This window comes from Streptopelia decaocto (assembly GCF_964273445.1).
Source record: "Streptopelia decaocto genome assembly, chromosome: 2".
Lineage (NCBI taxonomy): Eukaryota > Metazoa > Chordata > Aves > Columbiformes > Columbidae > Streptopelia > Streptopelia decaocto.
The window spans coordinates 125,780,220-125,798,711 of record NC_138655.1 but is presented as its reverse complement, the minus strand read 5'-3'; the positions used below and the strand labels follow the sequence as shown (position 1 = coordinate 125,798,711).

Below are 18,492 nucleotides of genomic sequence, written 5' to 3'. Positions count from 1 at the left end.
TTTAAATACCATTTTTGAAAAGATATTTACATCCCTGAGGTCTAGCATCTTTATAAAAGACACTGAAATGCTACAATGGCACAGCTATAGAAGAAGAAGGAACTCTTTAAAAATGAGTGACACCAAAGACGTAACAAGATGCATGGAAAATAATTCTGGAATTCAAATAGTAGTTCTGAGAGTTCTACTGAGGCAACACTGAGCTGTGGTAGTGTTGGGGAGAGGTAACGAAGACTTCATGCCACTGACAGCCAGTGGTGGAACGTCAGCCTCTGGCTCTGAGGCTAAATTTTGATCTGGAGAATAATGGCTAAACCAATGCATTGAGCATAGACATGCAAAAGAATGCAATTGTAGCCCACCATAAGCTCACCACAAGATAAATACTCTATTCAGAAAAGGAAGACATACAACTGAGGAAGAGTGGTAGAGCACAGACAATAATCATCGCTAGTTAACTTCTGCATTTACCTGTTTACTGGATAAAGCTGCTAATGTACACAAATGCAAATCTTTCCAAAGGTTAAAACAAGTGCAAGAAGGATTTTTGTACTATGGTGTTCAGACACTAAAACCCATAGAAATGTAAAAATGTGAATAGCCACATCAAACTACAATCTTTGTCACTGAAAAATGGCAAAGACTCAGTTATGTGACTGCTCAGACCTACCAGGTAAATAGTGCTGGCCATAATTGTTAGGGAATAGGCTGCCTTAGCTTACTGAATTATTTGGTATGCTGCTTCTTAGAGAAATTGTTTAGAAACTGCTTATATAGAACTTGCTTATCATAAATAACCAAGTTTGCTTAGGCCTCAAGCTGTGAACTTTTGAACTTTCCACCTCATTAAGCAAAAAGGGCCCCAGAGTCTGTTCAAGCAAGAAGATAACGGAGCTTCTGATTGTCAGCAAGAGCTGCATCCCTAGAAATAAGTAAAGGAATGGAACAGTGTGTCTAAAAGGAGACAAGAAACAGAAGAATATTTTGGTTACTGCCAGGGACTTATTTTCCTCCCCACCTGCAGGTGCAAAATAGCAACTGATGGAGAGGACCTAGAACTGACATTCAGCCGGGTTGGTGAAAGACCAACCACTACCCGCAGAGATAACAAACAGCCCACCTGACAACAATGAAGAGATCCAGTGAAGAACAGAGAGACACCAGACCCTGATTTTACAATTGTCCCCAACTGACATGCGAGGGCTGGGAAGCTTAGATTGTGAGGGTAAAATTGCCCAGGGTTTTCTTAGCTCGGGCTCCCTCTTCCAGAGCCACCCAGCTCACACTTCTCTCTATGCCATGTTTTGCAAATAAATTATTTATTTAAGAAGAGTTTCTGGAATCCACGACTGAGTCCCTGCTTCAGGGAAAAGAAACTTCCTTAACAATAATAGTTTCACTTTCCGTTGAAATTGTGGGTAACAAAGAAACCAGTATCTATGAGGCCATTAGACAGTGGGCATAGTTATTTTATCTAATGCATTTAAAAAATATCTTATACTATCTTTGAAATCCCTTCTTATGTGTCTGTGATGAAACAAGACCAATTCAATATTTACAACATTTACATAACAAGGAATATTTCTCAGTTCACGACAGAATACTGCAATACTATTGAAAGGTGTGAACATTTGCATACATATTTGAAATTTCAATCTAAATCTTGAGCTTATTCTACCCTCTAGACCAATATTAAAGGATAAAATGGATAGTCTCGTAGAGATCCAAAGAAAATTCTTGAGCAGTGCCGCTAGTATTGGCAAGATCATCTAAAACAAAGTAGCATGTATGCTCACAGAAAAGCCAATTTCTCTTTTTCATACCGTTTTTTGTTAATCTTCAGAATGTGCTTTTTAAAATGTCGAGACCCAAAATCAGCTCCCCAGAAGCACCCAAGGAAGCAACAGGCTACTCAACAGGCCATCAGAAGGAAAACAAATTCTTGAATTATTGTGTCATATGTTTTGCAATATGAGGTCTTTATTGATAGGAACATCAATAAGTGAATGTAATATCTATATTTAAATAGAGGCAACAGTTCTTTTCAAACATACTGCATAAATCCAAGAAACATGCATAGTTTGTATTATTTATTATGCCATAAAATGAACATTTGAGAAAAAAAGTGAGGCAACAGCTAGGAATGTAATGAAAACAGAGTTAATTCTATGAAAACAGGGAAAAAACAATTGAAAGGTAGTATCAAGTAACAAGCTGTAAGCTCCTAAAACAAAACCATTTCTGAAATACATGGATTTTATTTGCTACCCTGAAAATCCACTTGACAGCCTTAATGTAAATGCTTATCAATCTGCTTAGAAAATACATGTCTTTTCCTTTTTTTCTCAAACTTCTGCCTCCTTATTAAAAGTTCTGAAGGTTAGCCAGTCTGATCAATGCAAGGAACTTCATAATTGTCATACATCTAAAATGCAGAACTCATCTTTGCAGGAACATGACTATCACTGATGGGTGAATGGTATCATATTTGTCTTGGTGCTAATGTACACCGTTTAAGATCTTAAACACATTGCTGTTTGCTTCTAGTCCATGAGATGTGCAGTGACATAAAAGCAAGAATATCTGCTGCAGAATGGGGAGTGAGTTGTTGACTGAGTTTAGCAGCAAGAGAACCTGGAGAGCACCAGTTCTTTGCTTCCCTGTAGTCGTCAGTCACCTCTCCCAGCTGCCATGACTGTTCAAAGATTATTGAGAGAGGAAATGGAAATCCATAATGGAAAACTCCTAAACCATTAGTAAAGGAAAATATGACATCAGCTGGATATGGCATCAGTGGTATACATGCTAGTTTTCACGTACAACAGAATAAATCAAGAGTAAAGCAAAATTTTCACTTTCTAAACTACCATTCTCCATTCCATGGCCTCTCTTCATGTACTAACTCTTTCATTTTTGCTACCAATCCACCAAGAAGCTTTCTGCCAATAAAAGATACTGGTACTCAATCCTTCCTTTCTGATTCCCTGTTCAGAGCATCTTAGGCTTTAAGCAAATTTGTTAAATTTGCTATTCACTATTTTCTAAGGAATCACACCACATACAAACAGAAAGTGAGCCTATATTACTGTTTCCACCTCTTTACAAAGTGACATAATTTTCACAGGAAACGTTTAAAAAAATCCACAATTTATATCTGTTGTCATGTTTAGATCTTAGAAAAAGTATACTGCATCAAGGTTTTCAGTTCCTCAGTCACCATTTATTCTTCCTTGTCTTATGACGTCCTTGCAAATTCTTTAGGACAGCAGGCAAGGAGTGCAGAGTGGATCAGCTGTGGAAGGAAGAAGTCAATAAAGTAAGTTTGACAAGACGGAGATGGAAAGGAAAAGAAAGGAAAATAATTTTGAAAGAATTCAGGGAAAGTCAGAAATCTTCTAAGCGCTCAGTAGGTCTGACAGTGATCTTCCTGAATCTGGAGAGAAAAACTATTGGAGGAATCCTGTGATCAGTGCAAAGAGTCACCTTCTCTTGCTGTAAATACGAGACTTGAGAGATGGAATTGCTAACTTCTTCATAAACTGGGACAAGATGAGAGTACTGGCACAGAACACCACATCCAGAGGAAGATTATAATATTTCAGAAGAAACACAAGATTCAAGGAGAGCATTTACAAGCTCTCAAGACAAAATTAACTTGTACTGAAAAGGCCTCCTCACACATAAGTGGCATCAACCAGGACAGTGTCTATCAAATGGTTCTAGGTAAGACAAAATAAACACAGATGGCAGCTTCACTGCCTCCTTTCCTGTGCAAAGAGAGGAAGGATGCAAGCACTAAGGATTCTCCTTACACAGCAGAGGTGCAGTGCACTTCACTGCTTTACCTTCTGTTCCCAAATTTTGTATCTGAAAATATTAGAAAACCCCAATAGAAATGAACTTGTTCTTTACAGCTCTTGATTATGTGTGGACACACAGTGGACAAAGTTATGAAAAATAGGTTAAGATTGCACAGAGGTGGCTTAAAAGTAGAACAATAAAGGAACAGCACCTGTGTATGAACAAGGCTAAATAGGCTTGTGTAGATGGGAATGGGCTGCTTCCTAACCGATTAAAACAAGAGTTTTCCACAAGGCAGAGGTATATAAGTTGCCTACACCTTCACACTACATTTAACATATAAGGACAGAGGCTATGCAGCCACTTCTGGCTCAGATGCCAAGAAAAGTCATATGTCAAAAAGGAGTTAACCTAGTTTCACTATCCACTTTTGGAAGTGGGCAGAAACAGGGAGGAACAGCTTGCGCCCCTTGCCGTCTTTCTTCTGTGTGCTCAGTATCAGTCCTGCGGTTGTTGGCCGGCACACAAGAAACATGCCTCGGCCAGCAGGACCACATTGCCTTTTCGCAGTAAGAAAGAAAACATCTGGTAAGCAGAATCTGTAAGAAGTCAGGGCAAGAAAATTGAAAATGAAAGTCTTTCTTACATGAGATCTTCTGCCTATTTGAAATATCAGCAGAAGGAGGAGTATACGTTGTCTACATAACTCACAACTATGAGCAATCATCACTTGTCATGGAGTTTAATCCACACAGGAAAGAACTTTATCTTGATACATGGGGCAGAAATTAAACTTATATACAAGTGCAGAGATGTATTATGAAATTATCCAGCGTAGTAGTCATGGGTGTCTGAATCATAAAGTAAGTTAACAACACAAGTATGAGAAGTGAGCTTTTTTTAGGCTATATATTTATTAGAAGCAGTATTAATGTATGAATCCACCTTGGAACAAAAAAAAGCGTCCTTGAGACGTTGGATTCTATCAGCCAAATTGAATGTCTGCATCAATGGCTCTCCCTAAAAGTCATAATTAGGTCATTAAAATATATTTAGAAAAATAGCCTGTAAAATAAAGTTAAAAAATACTCACCTTCATTTTATTTCATAGGTCACTGTTATACCATCTAATAAGATAATTAAAAACATGCAAGCAGCTGGTACTGAGGCTAAACAGATTAATGTAATAGTCTGTAGTCATATGTGCTGGCAAGGGGTTCACCTCTTTGGCGAGGAGAAGGTCAGCTGCCCTTGGGAAGGCAGGAGAAAGACAGGATTTCTACTTTCCAGTGGCACTGCATTGCAGATACTGAAGCTAGAGACCCACACCTATTTTTCTTTTCTTTTTGGTGAAGTCTGTGCAATTTGCACATTGAGAAAAGGCTTCAACCACCGAAGGAAATTAATAAAGTAGAGCAGAGCTCAAATATTTTCTTTGAGTTTCTTATGTTTTCAAGATGAGAGTTACTATATGTCTAAAACCTTGTTCAAATTTTTCTAATAGTGAACTTCAACTTTTGATGATACGGTTCTAGGAAATAATTTCCATAATTTCTGATTAGTAAAGCTTCTTCTCACATACATATAGAATACTTCCATCAGAGCCTGAAGACCAACCAGAAAATTCTCTGTGACCTGACAGGACACATTCACAAACTCACAGGATATTTAGAAATATGCGCCATTCACATGTGCTTTTCACTCACATTACTTACAAACTTTATGACCTAAAGGGAAATGCTCACTAGGTGAACATAAGCAGCATTAAATCTGCGCTGTGATCAACACGAGCAAGAGCCACAAACTCGAAGGTGACACTATCATACTAAAAATAAAACCATACATATAGTTCTGGAGCATTATAAATATATCAAAGGATAATGATCTGACATGCTTTATTAATATACACATACACTTGGATTCTTGTACTGGATAGTGTAAAATTGTCCTTTAAAATAGTGTTGGAATTGAGTAACACCCCCCTCCGTTTTTTTTTTTTTTCGATTGTGGTAAAAACAATATGCTCTTTAAGAGCACTTTAACAGCAAAACACGTTCAAATTCAAATATTTTTAAACATTTGGAGTTGCCTCTTCTCCTAAATAAATTGTAAAGTGACTGCTACCAATAAAAGATAAAGCAGCTTTTGTTTCAGTAAAAATTTCCAGTAGAATTTTGTATGAATGAGCTTTCTGCAAGCATGAAATCTATCAGGATCCAAAGATGCCTTTGCTTCTTTTAGGGCAAAAATTCACTAGCTTGTCTTTTTAAAATACAATAGACTGATACATATTGGCTAAACAAGACTATCATCAGTTTTATCAAATTTCTAACTTATTGAAACAATATTCATTGACAGCATCCTAAAATAAGTCCAAATCTCTAATGAGTCCTTAAAGAAATAACAACCATTTACCATCATTACCTTTCAAAGTAGTTTAAGATTCACTTTTTGTCTTTCATAAGGCATTAGCTGCTCATTTTTACTTAACATGCAGCACAGAACTATAACTATCAACACAATATTCAACCCAACTAGCAAATTTACATCCAGTCTCATTATATGATGGGAGTTACTTGCCACTGAGCAGAAAATATTCATTTCACACCTTAAACACTGTAATACTACTTAATAATAGTGCTATCTAGCCAACTACTAAAAGTCAGAGGTTTCTTTTATGTAAATGTGTACACACACACAGACATGTGACATATATGGTACTTCCTTGCTTTATCTTCTTGCCTTTAATTATAACAATATTACTCTGGCAGTGGTATATGGGACCACTTTTAAAATATTAATTAACTTCAGTTTTGTAAGTTGGGCTGTAATCCTCTCTGACAGAATACTGTTATTACTCAGTGGAAGTCATATCCAATGTAGTATTTTTCATATGCACTTTGGACTAAGGAATTTGGAGATACAAAGGCCAACTTTAACCTCCTCTTCTCTGTGGAGCATTAAAGATGGCTGAGGATTCAGTACAGTTTAGGTTGGGTGGGTTTAGCCCCCCTGGCCTGACTCACTGAGAGATGAGTGCCATGGGATGACTGAAGAAGGAGTAGGAAGAAAGTGCTGGAGCTGGTCCCACAGCTTACGCTGCTGTGGAACCAGAGCCCAGCTAATGCTGGTTGCTTCTTCAGGTTTTACCTGGGCAGGTACAACTGCTGGGGCTCTTGAGTTAACGACTTCCAGGTATAAGTGTCCTGGAATTAACCACAGACACAGCTCTCGATTCCTTCCTCGTGCTGATCTGGCTAAATTCTAGCTTGCCAATTTTTCAGAGTCTGCTTCATAGTAACGGTATCTACACATGCTTCTCATCTAAAAACCACAAAGATTCTTCTGGAGAGTATTTTTGAGCCCTTCTTTTAACTTAGTATGTTGCTTGCATCAGAGAACACAAATACGTCAGGCAGAATACTGCAATGGATCTCCTAACACATTTTTTTCTCAAAGTGAACATGCTAACTTCCCTCAAAGGGTTTTATACCATCACAAACGTTTCACTAGAGCAGACTTAATAGAATACAGAAAGTTGGAAGAATTCGTAAAACAAGCCTCCCCTGTCCCACTGTGTCCCTGCAAGCACACCCTTTATTCCAACCTTGCTCTCAGTCCAGAAGCTTCCTCTGGGTGTCTGAATCGCAACAAACTCTTCGCTGCTCCCTCTAGGTCCTTACGAAAAGTCTTTCTTTTCAACATCCTGAAGACCAGGCTGTTTGCTCCCCGCTCTCCTCAGCAATTTCTCGGTCTCCAGCCTGCAACAGGCTCTCCAGGTGTCGTGTCCCTCCTTGTCACCCCACACCTGACGTCTCCTCATAGCCTGCACAGCTCACGAGAGGCTGTGACGTTCCCCACCCCGCCGGCTGCCACGAGGACAAGGCAAACAGGCAGGTTCCTCCTGCCCGCCTGCCTACACCTCTTTGAAGTACAGACTCCAGTAGACTACAAACAAAAATAACCATGAAAAAGATGCCATCCATCATGGTTCAGTAAAGGAATCCAAAATAATCATGTGGTAAGCTTGTTGTATTTTACCGTACTGAAGCATCAAAATCAGGTGCAGTCATTCTGGTTAGCGCAAATCTTACTATTCATTTACCAGTCACAAGGACAAAGATTTAGCATTTGTAGAAGAGCCAGTATTTTGGTGTCTGGAAGATGAAACCACACATCTGCTGATTACCTTTCCACGCTTTCAAGTACAGGACACCCTCTGGTATGGACCCAAGCAAGACTCAATTCAATGACAGTGCTGCAAAACATTGCTCAGCATCATGTTTCTTTAACTGGTATTTACTATCAACACAAATGAAGTATTTTCCTGACAGAAAACCTCAAATTTAACAAACCCTGGCTTTGGCTTTTGACCTGAAGTAGTGAAAAAATAAGAGTTCCATGTGGTTGACAGATCTAGTTACTTTGAAGAAGATCAAAAAAGTGTTCTCTAGTGAGTTAAATATTTCAACAACATTTAGCTTAGCGGCTATGAGTTTAGGTGAGAATTTCTACTTTACTGCATACTTTGGAGAGAAAAAAAAAAAAACACAAAAAAACCCCACTTAAAAATATTTAGGCTTACAAACATCCTGTACTTAAATTAGTTAAGCACTTTGAACAGCTTTCTCAAAAAAATAATAATCCAGAAAACTTTTAGATCATTCCCTAATTATATCCTTTATGTCCTTTAGTCTACTGACTGTTGCCACTTAGATTGTACAACACTCTTAAAATATATGAGCTGTTCTTTTGCTTTAGATCGATCATGCTGCTTATTATATTCATTTTTTTTAAAAAAATAGAAAATAAATATAAAAATTACCAACCTGTAAGAAATAAATGTTCCATCAGAGTCTGAGGTGTGGTGTGTGCTTCCATTTTCATTTGATCCTCCTAATACAGAAATGAAAGAAAACATCTTTGTTATAAGACAAACACTGATAATAAATAACGCAGTATCAATGAGATTGCAATTGATTTTAGCATATATGTTAACTTTAGTTTAAAACAAAACTTATACAGACAAGTCTCAACTTCACATCTTCAAATTCCTGCAGCTGGCAAGAGAGAGAACTAAACTCCACGTTCAATTTGGAGCCTGTATGTTATGAAAATTTGAGATTTAATTTCACTTGAAGTTTGATTGAGGCCCTTCTCAACTTATTAAACACAGTTTTACTAGTATAAGCTTACAGAAGTACACCATATAAACAGACGAATCTGATTTTCCTAACATTAAGTCTAAGAAAGTATAAGTTCATTTATTTTGTGGAAAATTTTGAGTTGACTGTATGATACCAGATATTTAATGTCGTAGCTGAAGTTCAAAGCTTCTCTGAAACTACCTAAGTAACATGTCTGCAAAACATCGTTTTATGTCCTGTGGGCTGTTTATACATAGAACAGTGTGACATTCACAGAAACCAAGGATTACAAGGAAACCTTTCTGTCTGTAATAACTACTTCTATTGAAGGACTATTAAAAGCCAGAACAAATAATCTATTTTGCAAAGCAAATTTATTCATGTCCTGATTTATACTATTTATTCTTGCCCAACCTGTCTGTTAGCTTGCTATTCTTCTATGTCCCTGTGTATTTCCTTAATTCATTTACAGAAAGCATCGTGCACCTTTGCTTCCTCTGTTTACAGAAAACAAGTTCTTTCAGTCTTTTTACTAAATGATGCTTCTTATTCTCTGTTTTGTTTAAATCAGTCCATCTTATATGGAAAAGAAGGGACAGAAACTATAGAGAGCATGCTAAGAGTTTAATCAATTGATTCTTTGGAGAGTGGTTTTCTTCACTATCAAAAAAATCTTGCTCAGTATAGCCATGCCACACCACCTTACAGTTTCACAGCCATCCTTAACCAACCCTTATATGTTTACTCTCAATTTTTATTTACAAAAAGAAGTTTGCAGTTTGCAGTAAAAGTTCTTGCTAGTACAATACTCTATTTCGGACTGTTTCATGCTGTTTCTAGTCTTCTTTTTCTCAGAGAGGACCAGTTCTACTCTATTTGTGATCGTATTGGATACTACCTTCTAATATTATTTCTTCATAAAAGCCCATCAGTGTGGTCTCACTTTGTGCTAAGACAACATATGAAAATATTGGATAAGATCAGTTCCACCACAAACTCCACTAAAAAGAATTATTTAATTAAAATCTGCATTAATTCTTCTTGTAATTAATATACATCACTAATCCCCATCCTTTCTGTTTCATAACATTTCCTGTAGCACTAGATCAGATGGTTTACTGAGGTTCAGATAGACGCAACACATTTCCTTAACGTGTATTTCGAAAGGTTAGCAGGTTAGTTGGATAAAATCTCCCATTTAACAAAAACCCCACACTAAAAGTTATGCTATTTGCTTTTCTTTTCTCTCTCACTTAGTCATTAGAAAACTTTCTAAAGCACTGCACAGATAATAGTCGACCCATACAGCTGCTTTGCCTCTACTTTTTTAATCTAAGTACAAGTACTACATTTCCTCCTTCAAATATATGGCATCAGCCATGAACACAAAGACTAAAACATTGTCCCATGCAGCGCAGTGATACTTTGCAAATCAGACACTTTTATCTTTATTGTATATGTTAATTTATAATATCCATCCAACCCTCCCTTTTATTTTGTTTATTTTCAGGCCTTTGCCTGAAATTTTGTTTATACTGAAAATTAAAACTTTCTTGGTTTAGACCATACTTGGATTACATTTAATACCATTTGTCCCTTTGCACTGCACGATGGTTCTAGTTTTCTTCCCCAGAAAGCTTCTTTACATAGTCATGTAATATTTTCTTGCTAATTTAAATTCCTTTCTTATGATCTGATTCAGCTTAACTTTTGTTAATTGTCACAATAACCCCACACTTTCTGATATCCAGGATGTTGCCTTCTTTGCAGATCAAACTGCTTTTCTGTTTCTCTTAGGATCTTTGCTTACTCCAGACATTCCTTAAAAATACTTAATCATTCACGTTGGCATGGAACTTTCCTTCTTTTTTTTTTTTTCTTTTTTCCTCATGTAATTTGAAATGCATTTTTTCTTAAGATTTGCACCTTTCTCTAAAATAAATCCCAAACCTCTACTACATTCTAGTCTGAAATTGCTCAGTCCAGTTGATTTCACTAATTAACTCTCTCAATTTATTTTGAAAATGGAAATCCTACTTAATCAATCTGTTTTTTGTTTACTAAATTTAACCAAATGAACAACACCAGATATTTCATCCCGGAGCTGACCCTCCCGTTATTAATAACCATCTGTTCCTTTCCTTTTCTTGTATCTTGGAAATAGTCTCCCCATACTAGGACAATTTTAAGCAATAAGCTTTTTCATGTATTGCCCATCTCCACATCTGATCCTGAGCATCCAGAGAAAAGACTGAACTATGTTCAGTCTCTTTAAAGCCATATGGCCAGATGCAATGCTACTAGGCAATTGTTTATAGGGACACAGCGCATCAACATGGATCCTGAATGCACTACTGCACTTTATTTACACTTAGACAGCTTCTAAGCATTCACCTATCACACTAGTCAGACTGAAGAACTCATTCACAATGCTAAGCTCCTATGCAGAATCTTTTCAAGAATGGCAAAACAACCTTCTCATATCTCAAAAAATACAAGGCCTTTATCATCTTTCAACTAAACCATTTCTCCTGCTTGAAGAGTCAACAGGACTCTGCAAGGAAAACCAGAATCTTGGTGAATAAAAGTTGTTCTTTCATCATGATCCCACAATGAACATTTGGTGGGATCCTGTGTCTGCTACATCCACCGATCTGTCCTGCACAAACGACTCGAAGTGTAGCTTGCTTTATTCTGAAGCACTCTCTTAGAAGACAATTATTTCCTTTATTTAAGTGACCAACATAGTACTTCAGCATTCTTAATTGTATACTCATCGTTAATAAATTTCATATTCATACAAGTTATTGTTGGTTTGGTTTTGGGGTTTTGTGGGTTTTTTTTTGAGAGACTCTTTTGCTGTTCCATTGTCCCATTAGCAGCTACCACCCAAACTGGATAGCACTAGGTACATTCAGTTCTCAAAACCAGAATTTAGCGGAGTGAGCATTTCTGTGGTTGTTTTCTTGCTCCAACCCCTTTAAGACAGCTATACCTGTTATGACATCTTGAGAGATGATTTAGATGTCTTTCATTGAAAGTGATAAAAATGATAAAGCAAAGTTCAAAGTATTAATCGACTTCAAAGAAGATTCCCTACATTTTTTCTATTTTTATCCAAAAAGCTTTCCAGCAAATCCTGGTAAGTTTTCATAGTCAGCAATACCGAGAACAAATGGGACAGGTGCTTCACTAACTAATGACAATAAACTGTGGGAATCTATGCCCTGAATCACCTCTCCTTAGGCAAGTTCCAGTTATTCCACCTTTTGAAAAGTATGGTGAACTCCCAGCAGAACAGATAGATTACTTGTTTCTTCAGTGATCATGACCCAATTTTCTGGTAAAAATAAGATGCATACTGAACAATTATGAATATAAAATTCATGATGCTGGTAATAGAATCTGTGGTCTCCTTTAAAAGTCCTAATTGATTTAATATTATCCTAATCTTCAGATACTTTCTGAGACTCGAAAATGGGAAGAAAGGCTCTGTTGAAGAAACAGAAGATGCTCTACCAACCCTGCCCCACACCTCCTGAAAAGGTTTCCAAAATTCAAATGCAAAAGCTAGAGGGGAAAAAAAGTTAAGATAAATCTTATCACACTTTCAGAGGAAAGAGAAAGGAAACAACCAATACCATAACAAGCATCAGTATCAAAGTAAGTACAGCTAAGGTGCCCAGCTTTCAGCGCTAGAGCAGTCACTGGTTTTAATACAAAAATAAAATAAGGCAGTATCCTTCCAAAGGGTCTGAAAATCATCTGGATATCTTTCTGTCTGTTGCTTTAACTGGAGAAACTCCCTCTCCTGGGAATGAACATTTTCTCCTGAGAGAATTCAGTTGTATTGTTCTATTTTAGTAAAGGCTCCTCTTGTGCACGGAGATCAAGGGCTACAGGGAGCTGGGACTTGGGTAGCTGGGACCTGGTACTGCTGGACACAGCTGGAGGCTGTTTGAAAAGAATTTGCATAAGCTGAAATTGATGCTTTTACTAACCCGTCAAAAAACAACATTTCAAATTCCGGCTTCGTTACATTTCAGAGATGCATGGAGATGGATTTGCAAATTGTACATTTACTAGGGTACTAGTTTCACCTAGAACACACAGACCTGTGACTCATAGTAACTGTTTTCTTGCAAGATGTTTGAGATTTTAGGCATAAAATACACGAACCCAGAATAAGGAGGGTGCCAAATATACATTCTGAAGGTTACCTGAAAACCATGTGTAGAAATAGTAGAAAGAAGACTAATTTAAATATGCACACTATTTTTGTTTGTTTTTTGTTTTTTTTTTTTTTTTTAACAGCCTATTATACCAGTAGTATAATATCTTCTCAAAGGAGAGCTTTTTCAGGGTGCAGCACACAGTTCCACTTTAGGCAACAAGAAGAAATTGGATCACATTTCAGAGCCTCAGTCCAAGAGCGGGAAGATGCTCTGGGTACATGCACCAGACACAACGAGCACTCGGAGCTCACGCATGTGCTCAACGAGAGTAAAAAACAAACCGCGAAGAACGATGTAGGGATCAGACATTCTCACTCATCTCCTTCACTACTTCTCTGAAAACAGCTATTTCCTGTGAAATGCAAAAATTCAGCACAGGACTTCTTACAGGGAAGGGTGGGATATTATCATAACCAGCTGCAAGTCTAAGAAGCTGAAGCTTGAGTTACATCCCCTCGCTCTATGGTTATACTCCTACTTTTAAAAATAATTTAATTAATAATTATTAATATTTAATAATAATTCAATTTTTTTATTTTGAAAATTTCTTTTGATACTGAAGAAATGTCTTTACATATATACATATTTCTGAATGTATGTATACACACGTATGCATGTCTATGTGTGGGCACACATATATTTATATAGTGCTAACTGATTTACCAATCTTGTGTCAGCTATGAAAGGGTTTTATGGCTGGCAGTTTAAGAATTCGTGATAAAAGTGATCCCACTTAGGAAATCAAACTGTGCATTCCCCTGCTTACAAGTGTCAAAATGGAGATAGATGTCTCTGCTGACAAGTCTGCACTCTACTTGATATTTTCGTTGCATTTTAATCAAGGATTAAAATGTTGTTAAAAAACAAAATTTATGTAACAGTTTTGAAAATTGAAGTTCAGGCTGATATAAACCACTGGATCATTAATGCAGTGTTTTATGATTAGAGACAAGGAAAATTTTAACACAGATATATGCTTGCAGTCTAAGGTTGTCAATTCTTATAACATGACTTCCAAATTCCATGCTATATTCATTTTCAGCATATTTAAAGCTTAATAATTTAATGATTTATCCAATTTTAATTTATACTTTCGAAACCACTTTGAACAATCTGAGGTGCCACTGGAGATCATAACAGTGGTCCTGGTTAAGTCAAATAATAATTATAGCGCTTTCACTTTAAAGATGAGATTATTTTTAATTATTGAGTGAAGTACTTGAGGTACCATACTTATATAATTACGCTACTCATTAAATGGTTATTGAAAGCTGAAATGTAATTTTAATGACAGCTACCTATTTTTCTTTGCACACTTTATAGATGACAGATCAGTCAGGAATTCTAGTTTGCTCAAGAAATCCTTGCAGCTGCACTGGTTCTTTCAGGTGTAAAACAATTAAGCTGTGCTTTTTAAAAAACTTTAAACATTTCTTTTTCCTCAAATGATATTTATATGATATACAGGAAGCGGTAAAAACAGAACAACAATGTATGGATATTTTTTCTCCCTCAACACCAAAATTCTGATCCTAAACTATATACATTTGAAACAATATCTCCAGAAAATGAGTGACAATACAAATATGGAAGAATGATTTTAGTCGAAATGTGTTCCTCATATAATGCAAACAAAAAAAAAAAATTGCTTAACAGATTGCAGACCTTTATTGTGAATATAAAGGGGTAATCAACATACAATAAGCATTTTACTATGCATTAAAACTATATATAATGCCACGAGACTCCTTTTCTTTTTCTAACACCAAGGTTCACAACTCTTCAAACATAAAATTCCTTCGTACTATTTACTCCACAGATGGATATTCATCAAACTGATCTGGACAAAATTCATTCTAATATGCAGGAATCTCTGACAATGGACACCACAGAGTTGTGGTCTCAGAAACGAGCACCTAAAGACTTAAGCTCTATTTTTTAATGCTTTATAAGCTATGTTTGAAATGCAGCATATTTGTCCATTGTTCCAAGGGCCAGTATCTTGTTCAAATTAAGCTTTCCTTTTTCACAATGAAAACCAAACAGAAGAGTAAATTTGTTTCATTAACAATATTAAAGCAAAGATTTCTGAGTTCACTGTATGGGGAAAAGGCAATAAAGTTTTGAAGAGGGAAAAACTGCTTTGTTCCTTCAATCCCCTAGTTGAAATTAATTATAGCAAATGTTTATGAAAACATCTGTTCCACATAGTTATAAATTCTTAATTTTAGCATGGGCGATTCCAGGCTCCTCTATTATTTTGAAAGAGAGCAGTCTGACAATTTAAAGGTTTACAAAAGAACATACAATTTGTATTTCTGCAGCACCAAATATGCAGTTTGGAAAGTCTTCAGAATCTCTGCAGCAAAGGAAAAAAAAATAAAATACAAAAAGACGAAGACAACTGAAGCTTTCTCATCCAAGTCCGCTGATAGACCAAAACAGCAGTAAGGAGGGGAAAAAAATAAAAATAAAAGAAGCACTAATCCCAAAACATACGGCAAATTGAGTTTTTACTACAGAAACTAGATCTTGAAGAAGTAAAACGTAGCGGAGCTGTGGATTTCTCTGTTATGTATTTTGTGAGGTTCCCGAGGAGCGAGGGGGAGCTGAGGGTGTTGCTGGATCGTGTCAAGAGAGGGTGCTGCCGCGTTTAGGATGATGCCGTCGCTGCTGCCCTCCCGAAGCTCCATCACTGGTACCCGCAGCCCTTACACCACCAACAATCTTTCGGACTTTTTACATAATGCTCTTGCAACTACAGTGTTAAAATTCAGCTCGCACCAAATAAGCTTCTAAAATGATTAAATGGAGCAAGCTCGAAGCAGCGTACGGAAACTGAAAATAATGCCTTCAGCTAAAGAATTAAGTGCACAGCACTTCTGATATTTATAAAATAATTATTAGGCTGGAAAGTTGAAGAACACTGCACTCTGAGCAAGTTGTTTAAGTTTGCTGAAATAAATATGATGCAACTTTTTGGTAAGCAATCTCTTAAATACAAACCTGACTCTATCCCTTGCTTCACGTTCATTTGGCATTAGATGCATATTTTGAATGCGTGCATTGCTTGGGACAGATTTTTTGGTAGCATTTAAGTTTCGACAACTGTGCCATGAAATATTGTATTTTGCCAGGAATGAAACAAAAAGTGATGCACTATGATAATTAGCGATATATACATATAATTGTAAGATTTTGCCAATAGAAGTATAAAAGTCTTACACGGGCTGAAATATTTAATTTGTTTATCCTTCAATAGTGAAAAATATAGAGAAAATATACAGAAAAATATATTAAGCATCAACAGTGTTTTTACTCCTTTGAGCTCATTCGAGTTAGGAAAGGAACACAAATATAAAACCCCAAACTTATGCTAATCTCATGATTATAAAAACTGGTCACATGTGGAAACAGGTAGGGAACGCTGACTCCAAGGTGCAAAATCAAAGCTTGCTTTAGGCCTGCAGAAAGCTGCTGAATAATATGATAGACAGACAGTTCTGGAGATAATAAGAACATCTGATATTACACATTGCTCAAACCCAGTCAGTTCCAGTGTCTTTTAGATTGCTGATTTATGACTATCAAGTGGCATTTTCTATGATCTTTGCATATAAAATCACCATTGCATATGTGTATCTGGATATATGAGTAACTGTATATTCTCCAGGCAAAATCTCTGTTTGAGATACTTTTGTCTACACACTTCAGTTTAAATCAAGACACATAAAAATAAAAGGATTTCCATCTTAAGTGAAACTGCTTCTGACTGTTCACAAATCTAAACACTAACCCTGCCATTAGTTTAGCCTGTAAATTAAAATGCCACTTTTCCACATGGAAAATGTATGTGTGAAAAAGTGTGGATGGTCAAACATACACAAAAGTCTAGATGACTTATTTTAAAATTAGAATGTAGCTTCACTGTTTAAGAAATGTAGCTCCTTAAAACTCAATTTAAAATAAATACAACTTTAAGTATATTCAAAGGACTTATTTATAATATTTCTTTTCCTAATGAAGCTTCTATGTCTACTAAAACAGGCTGAGCTATACATTGTGTTCTAAACTAAAATCAATAAAATACATAGAATAAGGAATTTTATTCTAATACCACTGAACTAATTCACAGGAATGTGTGAGAATTCGCAGGTCACTGCAAGGTACCAAAATCTTAAATAATTTACATCTAGAGGTGTTTTAATATAATCTCTTTGAGTATGATGGGAAGGCCAAGTTTAACTGTGATGTTAATAGTGATTTAAACACTTCGGAAAATGCACATACATGGAAAAATGGTTTGACTTCCCATTTAGTGGGGACCACACAATACTAGCTTGTGTAAGCAAACATGGCTTCTGCTGGAGTCGATAAGCATTTAGTCCAGTAATGCTTGGATTGAATTTGTTACCAGCAGTGATAAGACTGGCAAAAGAAAATAATCCACAGGATAAGGTAAAAAGTGATTTTTCTAAGTTTTTCTTCAGTTATTATTTCTCCTAGTGTACCTCTCTTTGGTCCATAATAAATTATGTTCAGTTCTGTTAATGTGCTCAGTACTACACCCTGTAACTGCTGCTTAACCTGGCTGATCCTTTACTATGTAAAACTTAAACAAATTCCTAGGTCATCATCAATTGTGATTCAAAAGACTCCAGTATAATATATAAACAGTTTAATGTACTCTGATTGAAGTGGAAGCTGCATACCTAATAAATAATATAATCTCTAACTTCAGTAAATACTTTAAGAGAATATACAGTTAAAACTCAGCAAATTAACAAAATCAGCAAGGATACAGTAATCCAGTATAACTAGAGACAAGTACCACAATTAGACTTTCCACAGAAAGAAAGCAAAAAATCTTAGAAGCTGCCTGGTATCATTGCTAGGAACTTACATCCCATGATGTACAAATGCTGAGTGACTTATCACTTGCATCCAGAAGAATTTAGCTAATTTTAACTTATAAACAGCCTAAAAGGCCTTTGAGCTATAAATTGCAATAATCTAAAGATGCACGAGGCAATAAATATGAGTTAATGACTCAGCATCTTCCTGAGATAGCACTGGTCATACAGCTTTGCTTAATCTTAGACATGCACAATCACTGTAAAAAGGTGGTCTCCAGAGACCATTTACACTGACAATAAGAAAAACATACCATCTCTTCAGATGTTTGAATGCTACTATTGTCCCTTAATTTACTTCAATTACATCCTATTTTTAACCACATTTCTATCTTATAGATAGATGCAGTCCTTCAGTTTGGGATAATAAATCATATGTAAGTATAGTTTGATTGT

General features: G+C 36.2%; 1 protein-coding gene across 13 annotated transcripts in view; it reads right to left on the bottom strand.

Annotated features, from left to right (window-relative positions):
* The window catches only part of TBC1D5 (TBC1 domain family member 5), a 315,400-nt gene that overhangs the window by 147,606 nt on the left and 149,302 nt on the right, over nucleotides 1-18,492 (bottom strand). For all 13 annotated transcript variants that reach the window (XM_082046566.1, XM_082046568.1, XM_082046562.1 and 10 more), the window contains one exon: nucleotides 8,631-8,697. In XM_082046566.1, the coding sequence (XP_081902692.1) occupies nucleotides 8,631-8,697 (67 nt within the window). The remainder of the gene's footprint in view (nucleotides 1-8,630; nucleotides 8,698-18,492) is intronic.